Genomic DNA, 17,389 nt, shown 5'->3' on the forward strand with positions numbered 1-17,389 from the left:
GGTGTACCCGGACGGGCGGGAGGACACAGTCTCCATTCGAGACCTCGCACCTGCGGGTGCTCCTGAAACACCCTCTTCGCCACCCACCGCTACTCCTGCCTACCCCCAGGACACAGTCCCCGCACGAGACCTCGCACCTTCGGGTGCCTCTGAGAGACCACCATCGCTACCTCCCATTACCCATGCTCTGACCCCTGTAGACGGCGTGCAGCAGCCCCAGGGTCCGCCACCTGCTACACCTCCTCTGAACGAGACACCGGGTTCAACGTTGGATGCTGCACCATCACCGCCGCTGCTGCGACGCTCAGGAAGGCTTACAAGGCCTCCTGATAGACTTCAGTACACGAATTTTTAGTGCACTTCGCCCCGCCGGACTCAATTCTAAACAAGGGGTGAATGTGGTAAACCACTGTTGTTAGTATTGTTGTTCACCACTGTTGTTAGTACTGTTGTTCACTGTTAGTACTGTTGTTCACTCTTGCATATTGTTGTACTTGTCTGTGCATGCCTCAGCTGACTCCGCCCCTGGCTCCACCCTCATGGCTGGGTATAAAGGTCGCTGCTCGGCAGCCTCCGGCCCTTTTGGATACCAGGCAACCACAAGAGGCATGCTCTGTTCTTTGGTAATAAAAGCCTGTTTATTACTTTCTCAATCTCCAGTCTTTTGTAGCAATTGATAGTGCATCACTGACTCCCTGTTTCAAGGGAAAGAAGAAATAGTTTCTTTAGGTGTGTGAGGGTTAAAAATTCAAGTCTAGTTCCAGGTCTCTGTGAAAGTTCAAAAAAGGATAAAGTAAGAAACATACAGAATGGATATGTATGCTTAAGTGCGATATCAATGGATCGATCTTGGGGAACATACAGAAGATGACATGGGGATAATTGTACAAGTCCATGCTGCCAGCAGGGAGCCTTGCCCGCCAGCATCGTAAATCAAAAGTTTAGCTGTGATCACTTACCAACCAAAATACTCAGGAAATCAGGGGTAGTGCATGCCCGAATTTCCGATTTGCACAGCTAGTAGGCGAGGCTCTCTGTTACAATGTAGACATGTAAAATTATCCACACAATGAGGACAGACTTGTAGAAAAAGGCAGAGAGGAAGAGTGAGAAGAAGAATCAGAGAAATAGAGATAGCAATGAAAATATGTGAAAGGCATGCAAAGTAGCGGAAGTCAAGAAGGAAGACAGATGGAGACAAAGAATTAGGGGTCGATTTTCCTGAAGCTGTCGGGAAGAAGGCGGGACTACAACTTTCGGGTTTTAGACCCGCCTACTTTGATGTCCGGCCAATCCGCGCGATTTTCCTTTGATTGACCTTGTTGAGCCCGCCCAGCGGGCTCAGCAGGCCAATTAAGGGCCACCCGGCAACAGGTGACATCACAGACTGCAATTTCATCTGTCAAGAGTTCTTGACAGATGAAATATCAGTGTTTCACAGCTGTTTGAAGCTGTGAAACACTGACAGTCTGAGTTCTAACCTGAGTCCTTCTGCACAGACTCAGTTAGAGCTCTCAGCAGCACTCAAAGCTGAAGGCTGTCACTTTTGACAGATCACAGCCATTCAGCTTTCAGTTCCGGCTGAGTGATGGGCTCCCGACGGCTACAGGAAGAAAGGCTGTTAAGTACAGTAAGTAAAAGTTCTTTACACACTTTAGACACACCAAACACACTTACCTTTGCACTCATGCACCCATCACTCACTTGAACACCGACATCGCAACCCCTTCAACCAGATGGCCCGCCTGCTCTAACTTGGCGTGGTTTGGAGCCGTCGGGAATCCCACACGAAACCCCTCAAAATAGGGATTAGGCTAAAAACTGCCTGTTAACTGGCAGTTAATTGGCACTAATCCCTTCCCGCCTGGTTTTGGCGGGTCCCCGCCGCCCCTGAAACTTGCGTGGGGCGGGGTTTTGGGCGGGATGGTGTCGGGACCCCCAAATTCGGGATAGCCCCCCCCCCCCCACATGCCTGAAACCCCGCCTGACGGCTCCAGGAAAATCGACCCTTTAGTGCACATGAACAAGCAGTCAGTTACAGGGATGAGAATTAAAAAAAAATTATGTCAATGACCAACACCACAGGACTTCAGGTGAGGAATTACACAATTGTGGTTCACATTCAAACACAAACATGAACTGCTGATTGCCCCCTTCAGTGAAGGGGTTGCTAGGCCTAAATAAAAGCAATACATAACATACAGAAGATGACATAGGGGATAATTTTACAAGAATATTGCTAAAGCAATTGTTTTTCTGTTTGATCTAGAAGTAGCAAATGCTTATTTTGATGTGACCTGCAAGAGAGACATAATGCCATAACCATGAGATGCCACTGCAGTTCGTAGAAAACAAAATTTTATACAAAGATTTTCTTAGGAAACACTTTGAAAAGCGATTTTCAAGTTTTATTTGGAGAACAAGGAATTCTATTAGGTTTTGCTGACGCATATATAGACAATGTTTTCTGTACTAAATACAAGTGTAAGTAGCTGTACTATGTACTACATGTTCCTAACTAGGAGTAAAATGAGAAAGTGTGATTAGTTTTTACTCACTGACAGAGATTACATAAAATCTTATATAAATGTAATTTGATTTTCAGAGATAAAATTACACCACCTGACAATTTATCACACTTCAGACTAATTAAAACTCTTTACTCAGATAACAAAAATTAATGTTTCATAACAAAAAAGATAAAACACCGCAACAGTGTAAGGTTACACACATTGGCTAAAAACTCATTAAATTAAAGTCATTTTAAAAATAGCAAAAAATAGTAATTGAAGCACAGAAGCTAATACAATTTAACAGCAAATAATATGCAAGCTTCTATAAATTGAAATGCTGATCACACAAAGTATATTAATATAAATAATAAAACTGAGAAAAGTAAATACACAAGTTAACTATGAGAACTGTGAAACAGTGTATCTGTCGTAGCCTTTGATGTCATAGAATGATAGAATGATACAGCACAGAAGGAGGCCATCCGGCTCATCGTGCCAGTACCGGATCTTTGAAAGAGCTATCCAAATAGTCCTGCTCTCCTGCTTTTTCCCCCCATAGCCTGTACATTTTTCCTTTTCAAGTATTTATCCAATTCTCTTTTGAAAGTTACGACTGAATATGCTTCCACCACCCTTTCAGACAGTGCATTACAGTTCATAACAACTCATGTTTTTTGGGGGGGATCTTATTTGATGTTTTCACAGTAGGAAGCAATGCTACATTGTGCTGTTTCTCAGTATGTTAATCCACATTTTTCGCCTCCTTGCTTGAAGATTAGTTATCTGGCATGTGAAAGAACCAAATTCAACAACAAAAATAAATTCCTTTAAGTTGCACAATGGCCCGTATTTTCCGATCCCTACAGGTATGTACACACCTATAGGGACCTCGCAAGTGCCAGTTTCAGGCATGCGAAGCGCATGCGCTGAAAACCGGCACTTCCGATCTGTCAAGAATCTTCTTGACAGATCCTCCGCCTGCCCGGGAGAAGGGCCTCTGCGGGTGGAGATTTCCGCTTTCCGCAGAACCTCCGCCCGCTGAAATCCTTTCAAAATCTTACGCCTGGTAAAAGCAGGCGTAAGACCTGCTTTTACCAGCATAAGAGTTTAAAAAAGTAAAAAAATATTTCCCCCCCCCCCCCCCACTCATTTATAATTTTAAAATACTTTTTAAAAAGGTAAGTTTAATTTTAGCCCTAAAATTTTTTAATTTTTTTCAAAAAATTAAATTTGTTTAAAATATATTTAATGTAATTTTAACTCATTTTAAAAACGTGATTTAAAAAAAAAATTATTTACTGTTTTGATGTGTTTTTTCAGTGATCCCCATTCATACTTTTGACATGTTTAAACTGTCAAAAGTATGAAGGGGGATTCCCTTCTCCCATGTTTTCCCATGGCACACGTGATCCCAGGGACGCTTGCAAACCGCACGCACCCCTGGGATATCTGGGCCCTGCGCATTTCGTCGTGGAGAGGCCCAGGAGCGGAAATGGCTGGACCTCGGGAACCCTCAGGTAAGGGCATAGATTTTTTCCAGATTGGAGGCCTCCACACGCATGAAGCCTCCGATCGGAAAATACGGGCCAATATGCGTTTACTAGAAAATACCCATAGTTCTTCTCATGATCAACTGATGAATATAAGTTTATTTTGTGTACAATATGGTAGTAGAGTTGGGAGAGAAACTTGTCCCACGGAGCCGTTTAGTGGCCAGAGTTTTTGACTGCATTGTGACAGGTGACAAAGCAAAATTGAATGGGAATATTGACAGCCATTTGCAAGGGTAAATGTTGACAACAGCATGAACAAATATCATGATAACAAATAAGATTTTTAATAATATATTGATAAATCGAAGCACCTACATTTGTGAGACTTGCTTACTAAGGGTCAAAACAATTGCAACTATTCCTCACTTAGTTGAGACATACCTAATAGAGTAACTTGTTCATGCCATTAAAGTGGTCTTTGTGACGTCTCATCTTACAGGCTCATATCAATGGAATATCACCACCAATTGTGGGTTCTGGGCTCACATTGATAGAAGTACACAGCAGTGTGCCATCATATTTTTTTCAGAAAAATCTTTATTAATAGAACTGTAAATTCTGGATTAATTCAAATGTGAACAGAATCTTACCCCTTCAAAGGGTACTTAGATAAATTTGGAGGAAAAAAATAAAGAATTGTCTTCGCATATCTCCTCCAAATCAACTAGTGATTAAGGGGTTAGTGAAGCTATTGCATTTATTACTCATGGGAAGCCAGTGAAATGGGATGAGGTAAGTGGCAATGTATAGTTGCAGTCCAACAGACAAAATTAAAAATAGCACTGTCAGCAGGAGTATTATATATTTTTTTAATAAAAGGAATTTTAACTGTCTTGAGTTTTGGTGGTAAAATTTCTAAGCTCGCGATTCTACTACTTATGGGAATTAAAAATGCTCCTTTAAATACCATGATATTTCTTAGCATTTTTGTACTATACTTGTTCAGCACCAGTACACATTCAATATAATTTTCTTTGTTGTTTGTGCTCTATTTAAACTGAACATTGGTTGGGAATCAGGAACTTCTCACACCAGTTAGTGAAAATTTGTTTAGCGGTCCTGTTGCTGTGCTGGTGGGACCACATTGCATGTATTGCATGCAGCGAGTAGGAGGGCTGGTCTCATCGAGTCTCCAAGGTCCACTAATTTAAATAAACTGATTATGCTCACTGCACACATCGGCCCTTAAGGGACTGCTCAGAGGATTTAAAAGGTAAGTGGCCACATCGATGGCCAAAAATTCTTGACTAGAAAGGTTCAAATTAGTGTTTAAATATTTGTCAGCCTTTTCAAAGACTGGATGGAAAGAAAGAAGTGGCAAACCAAAAGCAAAGGAAGGCAAACCGATGCAGAGGCACAAAACAGAGTTTATGGATAAGTGGTTGAGTGGCACAGCACATGAACAACCCCTGTTTGATAGTTGACAAAAGTGGACATACTGCTGTGATGAGCGTTGCCCTTTTTTAAAAAAAGTACTCCAGGTATTCTCCCACAAGGTGCACAATGCCTAGCAGGAGGTGGTGGCAAGGCTCAAGGCTGTCTACAGAGCCTACAACACTTGGGAACAGTTGCAATAGAAAACAACACATTATAAGATGCCTAGCAAGGTAGGACCATCCGACAGTAACTGTTCCCATTTTCTGGACAGCAGGTGATAGTAATGATTCTGCTGTTCATTTAATCACTCCTGCCCTCCACCCTATTACAGACCTTCCCTTCTGTTCTTTCTTCTCCTCCCCTCACCTCTATCCCCTGCCTCTGTACTTGCTTAAAACCTATTACATCTCTAACATTTTCCAGCTCTGATGAAAAATCACCGACCTGAAACGTTAACTCTGTTTCTCTCTTCACAGATGCTGCCTGACCTGCTGAGTATTTCCAGCTTTTTCTGTTTTTATTCCATGATTGTCTGTCTTGTTCCACATTTACCACTTACACATAACCTTACAATGGAAAGGAGAATGGGAAGGGGTGTAAAACACATGGCTGATTCTTTGCTGCCCATTTTGCAGCCCCCCCTGCTGTAGTTGAATTCCACCTCCATCTTGTCTGAACTATTCTACATTCGATCAGTGCTTTGATTTTTAATGATATAACCTGCTTGAAATTGAACAATTTCCATTTCTACATTTTAGGAAATAACATTGGCTAAAACTGCACAACCTGGTAAAGCTTCACATACTGAACTGCAGCAGGAAACATTGTTGAGGTATCCTTTGTAATGTGTTGTTTTACAGGTCAACACTCTCATCTTGTTAAGATATGTACTTTTGAAACCTACAAATATAAAACACAGGCCCTATTTGACAGCAGCAGTTTTGTTGTAGTAATTCCTTATGCTAAAAGATGAGCACACACGAGTTCACAGACAAAGTCAACATTCAGAAACATCACATAGCACCGTTTTACCATGGATATTTTCTTACTTACAAAAAATGGTCACACACAAGGGCTTGAATTATCCAGTTAGTTTACATTTTGTATGGATATACAAGTGTTCATTTAATGTTAGAAATGAAAATGCTAGTAAAAGGAGCACGGTTAAGCAGTTTTGAGAACAGAAAGATGCAAATATTTCTTACACTGAAAATGTCACACACCCAATGCAAGGCATCCAATGCAGTGCAAATGCTGCACATCAAATGCAAGATATCCTGATGCGGTGAAAACATTTTCATTTCCCACATTCCTTATCCCTGTGGACTCTGAGCAGCAACATTAACTATGTGGCGTTCCAAATCAAGGAGAGTTTCTCTGTACCCATCAAGCTTGTCCATTGCTAACCAAGACTGTCTATACTCACTTCAGCTTCAAGACAAAGCCTCCCTGTCTGGGCTACATTCTAACCTAAAATCTAAAAGGCAGAAAGATAACTATTGCCATTAGGTTTTTGAATATGATAAATTTAAATTTTTGATCTTGCATTACTAGTTTAACAGTGATGCGCTATCAATTACTCATAAAAGACTGAGAGTTAAGAGAGTAACTAAAGGCTTTTATTAACAAAGGAATGAAGGTCTGCCTCGAGTGGTCGACCGGTCCAGAATACAAAGGGGCTGGGGAGCAGTCACCTTTATACTAGGACTTGTGGGAGGAGTCAGCTGAGGCATGTCCAGGCATGTACACAGTGGAATACAAACAGTGGTTTACCACAGTCATTAGACCAACTCAGTCATAAGATTGCAACCATCCCTATTTCAATGCTGAAGCTCAGTACAAGAAAAGAGAGAATCATATCAGGCTTTATAACACTGAAACGATGGGTCATACCTGCAATAAGCGATTATGATTCTACTATGTCTAATATTTTAATGTTGTGATTAGCTTTGCTTCCATTTAAGATTTCAATTATGCTGTGCTGTTGGTCTGCAATCAGTAACTACAGAATCATTTTGTAACTGGCAACACCCAATATTTACTCTTGACTGGGAAAACTCAAATGCATGTGCTGAGCTTTGCGCCCCAAACAATAAATTTTCAATGTATGACACACCACTATTTCGAAGTAGTAAAAAAAGGACCACGTTGAAGTTCATAAAGTGCCGAAGTGATCCAGTGAACAACCCGAGCAGTTTTTAAAATCTGGCTGGGTGCTGCTCTGGAGTGATACTGCACACGTCATCAAATTCAACAGATTTAAGGCAGTTTTCCTAAGGAGGTCCAACACTGCTCCTATTCAGTCAGATTGGGTGTAACTCAGGAATTACACTTCCACTTTTTTTTACTTTTGCAAAATAACAGTATAATTATACCTTAAATAAACCAAGAAGGTGGTGCATGTGATCAAGTCATGATTGTAATTTGTTGGGGATGATTTATTACTACAGGATTTCATTAGCAACATGTATAATTTGAATTTGTCATTATTCAATAATCTTACACTTTTGGTAGTGCACTTAAATGGGCCTACAGTAGTAAAAGTTCTAAACCTATTTCAATTAGACAATAAAAGATATACATACCCTGTAGATATAGTCTAGTAAAGGTGCTTTGCGCGCCATTTGGTCTTCCATCAAAGTTGCACTAATAGGCTCCAATAGGGCATCCACAGACATTGCCATGCACCAATCCAAAAGGCAGAGCAATAGAGATACTATTAACTAAAAAGGAAGAAAATATAATGCAGTGCTGTGCATTAGTTTCACTCTAAAGCATTGCCATGCAACTGAAAAGTAGTAACATACAACCTCATGCTCACCCTTTTATCTGCATCAACAGATGAATGTTCTGCACTTGGCAGGAGAAATGCAATAGTGGCCACAAGGATCTGTATTTAAACAATATTGTTCAGTTTTATTAAAGCACACACAATACATGCATGTTTAACTCATATTTTCATTGATTTCACTGATACAGAAGGATAGCATAATTTCCATAGCCTCAAACAACCTTGAAAGGAAGTGATTTACCTCAGCAATTTTCTTGGGGAGCTGAGATTCATACTTCTTAAGCCTTTCCATATGAGTAACCAACAGCTTAAGCATGTCACAAGCCACTTCAGCAACCACTTTGTTGGAAAACTGGAGACAAACCACAAGTCAGTGAAAATATATACCACAACTATATATTAGACAAATAATCTATGATCACCACAACCTAACCTTGACATGTCCACTGAAACAAACTAGTTTAAGGTTAAATAAGGTTGTGAGCTGGCTTGCGAAGTTCATCAGCAGTTAAAGGATATCAAAAAAGCAAGACTAATTTCACAATGGAATAAGCATATAAAAATAATACTTTGTTTACAAGCATGCTAACTAAAAGCACATTAGAAAACTTCTGACCTATACTCAATTTCATTTAACCTTATAAAAGGAACAAACGCACTGCATCAACTAAATGAATATTCTCAGAAAGAAAATGCCTTTACAAATAACATTTGTCATGACTGATGCTCAGCTGAGCAGAGATGGCCATTATATATATGCCACTCTCAAGGGCTACTACACTTCTGTGTCTGTCTTCAAGTATTAATTCCTACATACTATCAGCTTCTCAGAATACCCTAGTGCAAAGCAAAGAAAGTGCACTTCACAATGAAAGAATTCTCCCACTGCACATCAGTAGGTTAAGTAATGCCCCCATCTATGAAGAGGATCCAATTTTCAACTGCAACAATTTGAGATCTGCTGGCTTGCAAATGGCTGTTTTCTGTCCAGACAGCCACTAGCTCAAGGAAACTAATTAGGAGTTGCACCTCCATGACAAAGAAATTCAGCACTGCCATTATACAACTATAGCAAATATAGCAAAGCTTAATGGTTAGAATGAAGATATTTGCTTTATGTTAAGTAACACAAAGAATTAAAAATACAAGATTGTTTTCTTATGAACGCTGCTTTTATATTTTACAAGTACAGAAAAAACAAAGTTATGTAAACAGTTATGTCATTTTGACGTCCCACACTCTAGAGAGTTGAAGATCGCAAACACTAGGATTGCTAACTTCGTGTAACACTGTTCAGGAGCCTCAAGAAATATCTACTAATTGATCTTAATTATGGATATGGGGATAGGGCAGGAAAGTGGAATTGAGGTAGGAGATCAGCCATGATCTTAAATGAATGGCAGAGCAGGCTCGAGGGGCCATATGGCCTATTCCTGCTCCTTTTTCTTTATGTTCTTAAAGCATTTTAAAAAAAATGTTCATTGTATTTTACCATTACAAGCTAAAAAAAGCACTTCTATTTTAGCATGTCACTGCTACTGAAATGTCAGATAAGGTACACATTCTGGAAGTTCTGAATTGTTTCCTATTGTGTTTACCGCATACAAACAAACATAGTCACACAAATAGTTCTTTAAACCACAAAACTCTTCACCTTTCTAATGTTAATTAGCAGGAACCAAATATGGTTCATTGACAGATTTTCTCTACTCCAAGAGAACATTAAAACTATATACTAATATGGATATGAAAATAATTTGCATTTGAAATGATAAAAAAACAAGTTCTAATTTAATTGTAGAAATGCAGATTCAGCTTAAAGCTGTTTAAAGCTTTGTCCCTGCTAAATAGAAGAAAACATGCCTACAGTTTATAAATATCAAGTGCTCTTTCATGAGTGTCAACATTTATTAATAGGTACATCTGAAGAAGCTGCATCCTGTGAACATCAGTAGTGTACCTGAATTATCTTATTCTTCTTTGAGCTGGTCATTCCTTTTAAATGCTCAGCAACAAAAAAGAGCATTTCAATCCAAACATCTTCTCACAACAATGGTGTAACTAATATGTTTTTAAAAAATAACTAATGGCGGTCCTGTGGTATTTGTCATGGTAAAAATGTAAAAAAAATTGACTCAATGAAAGTAGACTTTATTGTAAAAAAAAATTACTTATTTTTCTCATGTTTCTCGAGTCTATTCCCATCTTGTTTACTGCATAGTTCTTTTCTTTACAACAACAACTTGCTTTTATATAATGCATTTAATGTAGAAAAACATCCCAAAAGGTTTCACAAAAGGTATAATCAGACAAAATAGATGCTGAGCCAAAGGACAAGACATTCGAAGGAGTAATCAAAAGCTTGGTGAAAGAGGTTGACTTTAAGGGGGCTCCTAAAAAAGGAGAGGGAGGTGGCAAGGCGGAGGGCTTTAGGGAGGGAATTCCAGAGTGCAGTGCTTAGATGGCCAAGATACAGCTACCAATGGTGAAGCGAAGGGAGGAGGATGCAAAAGAGGCCACAGTTAGAGGAAGGGAGTATTCTATTGTTGGACTGGCAGAGGTTACATAAATAGGGATGGGCAAGGCCATGAAAAGATTTAAACACAAGGATGAGAATTTTAAATTGAAGGCACTGGAAGCCAATGTAGGTCAGCTAGGACAGGAGTGATGGGTGAGCTGGACTTGGTGCGGGATAGGATACAGGTAGCAGAGATTTGGTTGAACTGAAGTTGAGAGAGCATGGAGGATGCGAGGCCAACCAGCAGAACTTTGGATTAGTCAAGTCTGGAGGTTACTACATGCATGTTCAACAGCGGAAACAGCATAGAGTTGCGGGAAAGATGGGCACAGATTTGGGAGGCGTCAACATGTTTTAGGACTTGAGAGGAAAGGGAGATTGGAAGTCGTGCAGTAGCTTGCAATGTGAAGGTGGGTATTAGCTTATTTTAGGTGAAATTGAGATTTTTTAATTCTATCCTTTGGTTTTATTCAACTGTTCTTTAGCGTTTCATTTTTGATATTTCAGGTTATTTTATTTTACATCTTAACATTTTTCCGTTGTCTGCAAACATCAGATAAAAGGACTTCCCTAGCTGCATACGTGATTAATTAGGCTCCCGCTCAAAATGAATGGGAATGAATTATGTAGGTGTACCTTGCAGCAAGATTCAGTGGTAATTCAGGTGCTGGCTGCCCAAATTCCTGATCCCTTTCACCTGAATTCAGCTGGGTGGGAAAAAATAACTTTTGTATCTTTTGTTGTCTAAAATATTCATCCTTTTTAACTTTTGAAGCAATTTCCTAATGTATCAAAATAATTGATCATCAAATGTACGTACGCTGCTGTAAAATATAACATTTCTTTCACAGGAACAAAAAAATATTTGGGAACAAATATTGCTTTGCAATATTGATCAAAAAAACACAACTTTTCTTTTCCCCAATAGTGACTTGTGTTCCTAAGGGTAAAATTGCATTTTAATCCATATTACAAAACATCATACATACGCAACAGAAAAAAAGAGATGTAATTTGGTTTGGTTCGGTTTGTTCATTCCTGTTTTTGAAATTTTAAATGAGCAAGTCATACCAGACAGAATTAATTATTACCTTAAGTGTCACACCCAACACATTCAGTGCATCTTGGACCTGAGCGTGGTTTGTGCACTGCACCAGTTCTTCACTAATCCAGATTCCAAGACTACACATCGCTATACATCTAAATAAAATCAAGAAAGGTGTATCAGACGAGATTTAATGTTTTCTTTTGAGGGTATATTGATGTTTTTTCTCTCCACTTCTGGTCTTCTTAGGCCACTCACCTCATGCAGCCAAAAGAATGAGTGAGCTGACTTAGCAACTAGGAGGTGCAAGTGAAATCTGGTGACAATTTTTCATCTCGCACAGGGAAGCAAGCCCCTGAACTTTACTCAGAGCCTTCTCCATATCACCATTACTGAGATGAGGAACTCAGTGGAATAAGGCAATTGAACCTGCCCCACACCATTTGGATCCTAATCAATGCTTTGACACTGTTCGAAATGAAAGTGTCGCTAACCCAATGTTGTCCAATAGGTTATCTACTAGCCACACGTGACTAATTGGGAATCCAGATGCGATTAATTGCATTTCTGATTAGTAAATAAAGAGAGTAACAGACACCGTCCTTGGGCATGTGATTTCAATACTCATATTCGCACAGTGTATACATGTGTATTTTAATCTTATTGTGCATTTGTTTGTAAAATGGTAAGATGAAAAGCAGTGCGTATGAGTGTTTTTTGATCATTGTGAGTGCTCTACTTCCTTGGTTATTGAATAGTGGTAGATGTTTGTTAAGTAAATATACAAGTGAAGTACATTTACCTGTATTACGTGTGGTGTGGAGATGCCGGCGTTGGACTGGGGTGGACATTTATCACACTGCCGAGGTGTGATAAATGGCAGTTGGAAACATTACCTGTAAACATCTGACATGATTCTCTGACTATATAAGCTGTGTCTTTATGCATTTCTCCACTTCACCTGACGAAGGAGCAGCGCTCCGAAAGCTTGTGATTTCAAATAAAGCTGTTGGACTATAACCTGGTGTTGTGTGACTTCTTACATTTGTATTATGTGTGAGTGTATCAAGGCATTTTCGACTAAATTTTGTGCATATGCCTAAAGCAATATCGTCATAACCATCCCTGTGGCTAGACAGCAATTTCTATTGGATAATACGTTAACCCATATATTATTATCTTGTGCTGTGTTCCATTAACATATCTTAATTTACTGTTACCAAATATTACAATTGGTAGAACCAGTTACAGTGTAATTTTGAAAAATCTGAGTGTAATAAAGATTTTTTTACAATAAGTAAAGTCTTGTAGATTTATGATCTAGATTAAGTCATGAATGGTCTATAAGGTAACAAGCTTCAACAAGAACTAGTATTAGACTCACCTGAGGCTTCAGTGAAACAAATACCCCATGATATTTCTTACTTCTATATAATATTTTAAAGACTTCCAAATTAAAATTAGTAATTATACTTACCGTGCAGTCTCACAGGTCTCATTCCTTGCATTTTTCATCAGAATGTTTATCAAATAATCCTGAAGTAGATCAAAATATGGCAATATTTTAGTATAACCCTTTCAGCTTATTTTAAGAATAATGATATACAGGTACAACAAAATTATACTTAAAACTTAATTCAAAGATTAGTCAGTACATTTTGACAATATAAATTCAAAGATTAGTCAGTACATTTTGACAATATAAATTCAAAGATTAGACAGTACATTTTGACAATATAAATTCAAAGATTAGTCAGTACATTTTGACAATATAAATTCAAAGATTAGACAGTACATTTTGACAATATAAATTCAAAGATTAGACAGTACATTTTGACAATATAAATTCAAAGATTAGTCAGTACATTTTGACAATATAAATTCAAAGATTAGACAGTACATTTTGACAATATAAATTCAAAGATTAGTCAGTACATTTTGACAATATAAAAGAACTACACAAAGCCTCTGTAAAATTTTAAAGAAACAAAAAACAGGAAATAAAATTTTTAAAAACACACATCTTTAAAATTAGTAACAAATGTTTCAGAAACAGGAATTTAGCATATCGAGAGTATGGTCGTTAAAAATCGGCAGCTTATATTCTTTCTAAAAGGTAGATACATGGAGTATTGGTCTCGAAAATGTCAATTTAAGAAACAAAGGGGGAGAAATTGGGGATAGCCCCGTTTGGGGCGCTAGTTCTGGCGAAGCGCAAAGCCTAGCGCCAGTCGCGATTTAGTGCCACCTGGCGCGATATTGGGTCGTTGCGCCCGAGGGTGATTGCAACGCTAAATCAGGCGCTGCACGAGGCTCTTAAGGTGCTAACCCGGCGGCGCAACCCAATTTTGCGGCGGCGGGGTGCAGCGAGGGTGCTGTCAATAATCACTTTCCCTGAGCCACACTGGCGCCGGCCAGCTCTTAAAGGGGCAGGTCAATTGGCATCACCAGACACACTCACTGCCTTGTAGGCCTTGAGCCTACCTGTGGCGCACCAGCCTAGCAAGACATGGAAAGGGTGAGGCAGAGGGCGGAACGCCTCACTGATGGGGCATTGGATGCTTTGGTTGGCGCAGTGGAATCAAGGCCAAGGAAGATGGTCGGAATGTGATTTATGTTTTGGACAGTCTCCCAGGTGTGAGATGCAGTTATGTGTCAGTGTATTAGTTTTGCTTTCTGTTGCCATAGCTTTCTCATGTTTGAAGGAATCACATTTTGTGTAATGAAACACTTTCTTCATTTACAATGGCCATGCCTGCTATTTACATGCATCTTGCCCTTCACAGGCTTGGGGGTATCAGACCGGTTCCATTCCTGTTCTTGGAATGGCAGCAAGCATTCCGTGAGAGGGGCCTAGAAGCTACTTCTGATCAGCCTCTGACGCGCAGCCTGAGAAGAGCCGCTCGCGTAGAAGTTCAGGCCAGCAGGCATCTTCTCAGCCACCAACAGAGATGTCCTGCACCATATCTGAGGCTGCAGATCTGGCTGAAGCAGCTGGCACAGCTCAGTCACCACCTCCTTTCTAAATCGCAGCCTTCTGACACACTGCTCCTCCGACATGTTCATGTAGGAAAACTGCTGTCGGAAAACCCTGCCAGCGTAATGTCTACTGTGGCGACATCTGTTGGCCCTCCTCCGTCTGGCCATGCCCGCCCCCCTCTCCCAGCGTCTCAGTGCCCTTTCCAGATGATTCAGCAGCAGGACGTTCCCCTCCAATGCAGCCCCCATAATAAGTGCCCACAGGAAGGTTCCCCGTTGTGAAGGCTCACCAACAGCAAGGTGTTGGTCAGAAGGCTGAAGATCGTCTGCCTGCGCTGGCTCAGTGGTCAAATGGCTCTCAGTGTGCAGCTCAGCAACTCTTTGTAGCTCTCGAGGAAGTTGTGCTCCAGAAATGGCTGCCGTTTTTAAACCACACCAGTCCCCTTTAAATAACGCCCCCCCAGGCCGAGAGCGATTGGGTAAGGTTCCCTGTAAGCTGTCACTAATAGCGCCAGACGCTACGGAGGGGGGCGCCACTGAATTTCCGGTCCGGGGCGCCCAAAATGCGTTGCACACTGAAATGACGTCATAATCTGCCTGCGCCCATGAGCGGGCGCTACGAGTTTGCGCCAGCGCTAAATGCATGGTCAATATGGGCGAGGCGCTAGGCACCCTGCGCCCGCCCGGAAATTGGCTAGCGCCCCACTTCTCGGCCTCTTTAGGCGTTAATCGGTGGCGCTACCAACCAAATTTCTCCCCCAAAGTGCTCTGAAGGAAATAAGTGACATAAAGCAGCCAAATGTTCATAAGAACAGATGCTTGCCTGAAAGCACATGACTGAAGGCAATTATTTGACAGATCAACTCACTTAAAACTGTAAAGTGCATTAATGACCACTAACTTGATTAAAATCCTATGATGAAAATCATATTCTAAGGTGCAAATTCCATTTCCATCAGTTATTTCCATCATAATTTTCATAAACCTTTGTAGTGTGAAGTTAATAGGAATACTCTGAGGACCAAAGTAACATTTTAAACCAAAATTAAAAACATTAAGAGCGAATTCAGAAAATAAAGAAAACATGGCAGTTTTCTTGTTTTGCTGCTGTAAGATGTCCAGGGCACACTAATACTGAAGGTTAAATAGCTTTTCATGTTAAAATTTCAATAATCAAACACTTTCTACAGTCTTACCACCTGGGCACGTCAGTATAAAATACACAAAAAGCATTCTACAAAATAAAAACACAACAGCTTGAGGAAACTGAACCGGAGTACCACACACAACAAAGTTCCATAGGTTTTCTAATGTTCAAGGCGAGACGGTATCCCAAAATGTAGATTCCAGAATTATTTACTACTGAGCTAGTACCTACCATGAGCAATGCCAGATGACAGCACCAAGCTACACTGCTCATCTTGCACTAGTGTCCAGTCTGGTAAAGCAGAGTTGGTGCCTCTGTATATAAATGCTTTAATACTTCTTTGAAAAATACTGAATGGAGGTAGGAGACAGCCTTAAAACTACCTTTGATCGATAGAGTTTCACCTAAACCCGACAAGAGGAATCGCTTTCCAGTTACAAACATTCAACATTTGTGTAGCAGCTTTTGGTTAAGCTCTATTGATGAGTCTTTGGAATTTTAAGATTTTTTTTTATTCGTTCTGGGATGTGGGCGTCGCTGGCAAGGCCACCATTAATTGCCCATCCCTAACTGCCCTCGAGAAGGTGGTGGTGAGCCGCCGCCTTGAACTGTTGCAGTCCGTGTAGCGAAGGTACTCCCACAGTGCGGTTAGGAAGGGAGTTCTAGGATTTTGACCCAGCGACGATGAAGGAACGACGATATATTTCCAAGCTAGGATGGTGTGCAACTTGGAGGGGAACTTGCAGGTGGTTGTGTTCCCATGTGCCTGCTGCCCTTGACCTTCTAGGTGGTAGAGGTCGCTGGTTTGGGAGGTGCTGCCGAAGAAGCCTTGTTGAGTTGCTGCAGTGCATCTTGTAGATGGCACACACTGCAGCCACGGTACGCCAGTGGTGGAGGGAGTGACTGTTTAAAGGTGGTGGATCAAGTGGGCTGCTTTGTCCTAGATTGTGTCGAGCTTCTTGAGTGTTGTTGGAGCTGCATTCATCCAGGCAAGTGGAGAATATTCCATCACACTCGGGGACTTGTGCCTTGTAGATGGTGGAAAGGCTTTGGAGAGTCAGGAGGTGAGACACTCGCCACAGAATAGCCAGCCTCTGACCCGCTTTTGTTGCCACAGTATTTATGTGGCAGGTCCAGTTAAGTTTCTGGTCTATGGTGACCCCCAGGATGTTGATGGTGGGGGATTCGGCGATGGTAATGCCATTGAATGTCATGGGGAGGTGGTTAGACTTTTGTTTGTTGAAGATAGTCATTGTCTGGCACTTGTGTGGCGTGAATGTTACTTGCCACTTATCAGCCCAAGCCTGAATGTCATCCAGGTCTTGCTGCATGTGGGCACGGACTGCTTCATTTTCTGAGGAGTTGCGATTGGAACTGAACACTGCGCAATCATCAGCGACCATCCCCATTTCTGACATTATATCTATTAACCAAAATGCCAACTCCAGTCAAGGTAGAAACCAAAA

At 40.7% G+C, this 17,389-nt stretch overlaps 1 protein-coding gene across 1 annotated transcript in view; it reads right to left on the minus strand.

Moving 5' to 3' along the window:
* ralgapa2 (Ral GTPase activating protein catalytic subunit alpha 2) overlaps window positions 1–17,389 on the minus strand; it is a 400,978-nt gene that overhangs the window by 336,631 nt on the left and 46,958 nt on the right. The window contains exons 7-11 of the mRNA XM_085977825.1: window positions 13,275–13,333; window positions 11,844–11,952; window positions 8,476–8,586; window positions 8,265–8,333; window positions 8,029–8,166 (exon numbers count right to left, since the gene is read on the minus strand). Coding sequence (XP_085833951.1) covers window positions 8,029–8,166; window positions 8,265–8,333; window positions 8,476–8,586; window positions 11,844–11,952; window positions 13,275–13,333 — 486 coding nt within the window. The remainder of the gene's footprint in view (window positions 1–8,028; window positions 8,167–8,264; window positions 8,334–8,475; window positions 8,587–11,843; window positions 11,953–13,274; window positions 13,334–17,389) is intronic.

Source organism: Somniosus microcephalus, chromosome 3 (genome assembly GCF_052327205.1).
Source record: "Somniosus microcephalus isolate GS21.2 chromosome 3, FLI_Smic_1.0, whole genome shotgun sequence".
Lineage (NCBI taxonomy): Eukaryota > Metazoa > Chordata > Chondrichthyes > Squaliformes > Somniosidae > Somniosus > Somniosus microcephalus.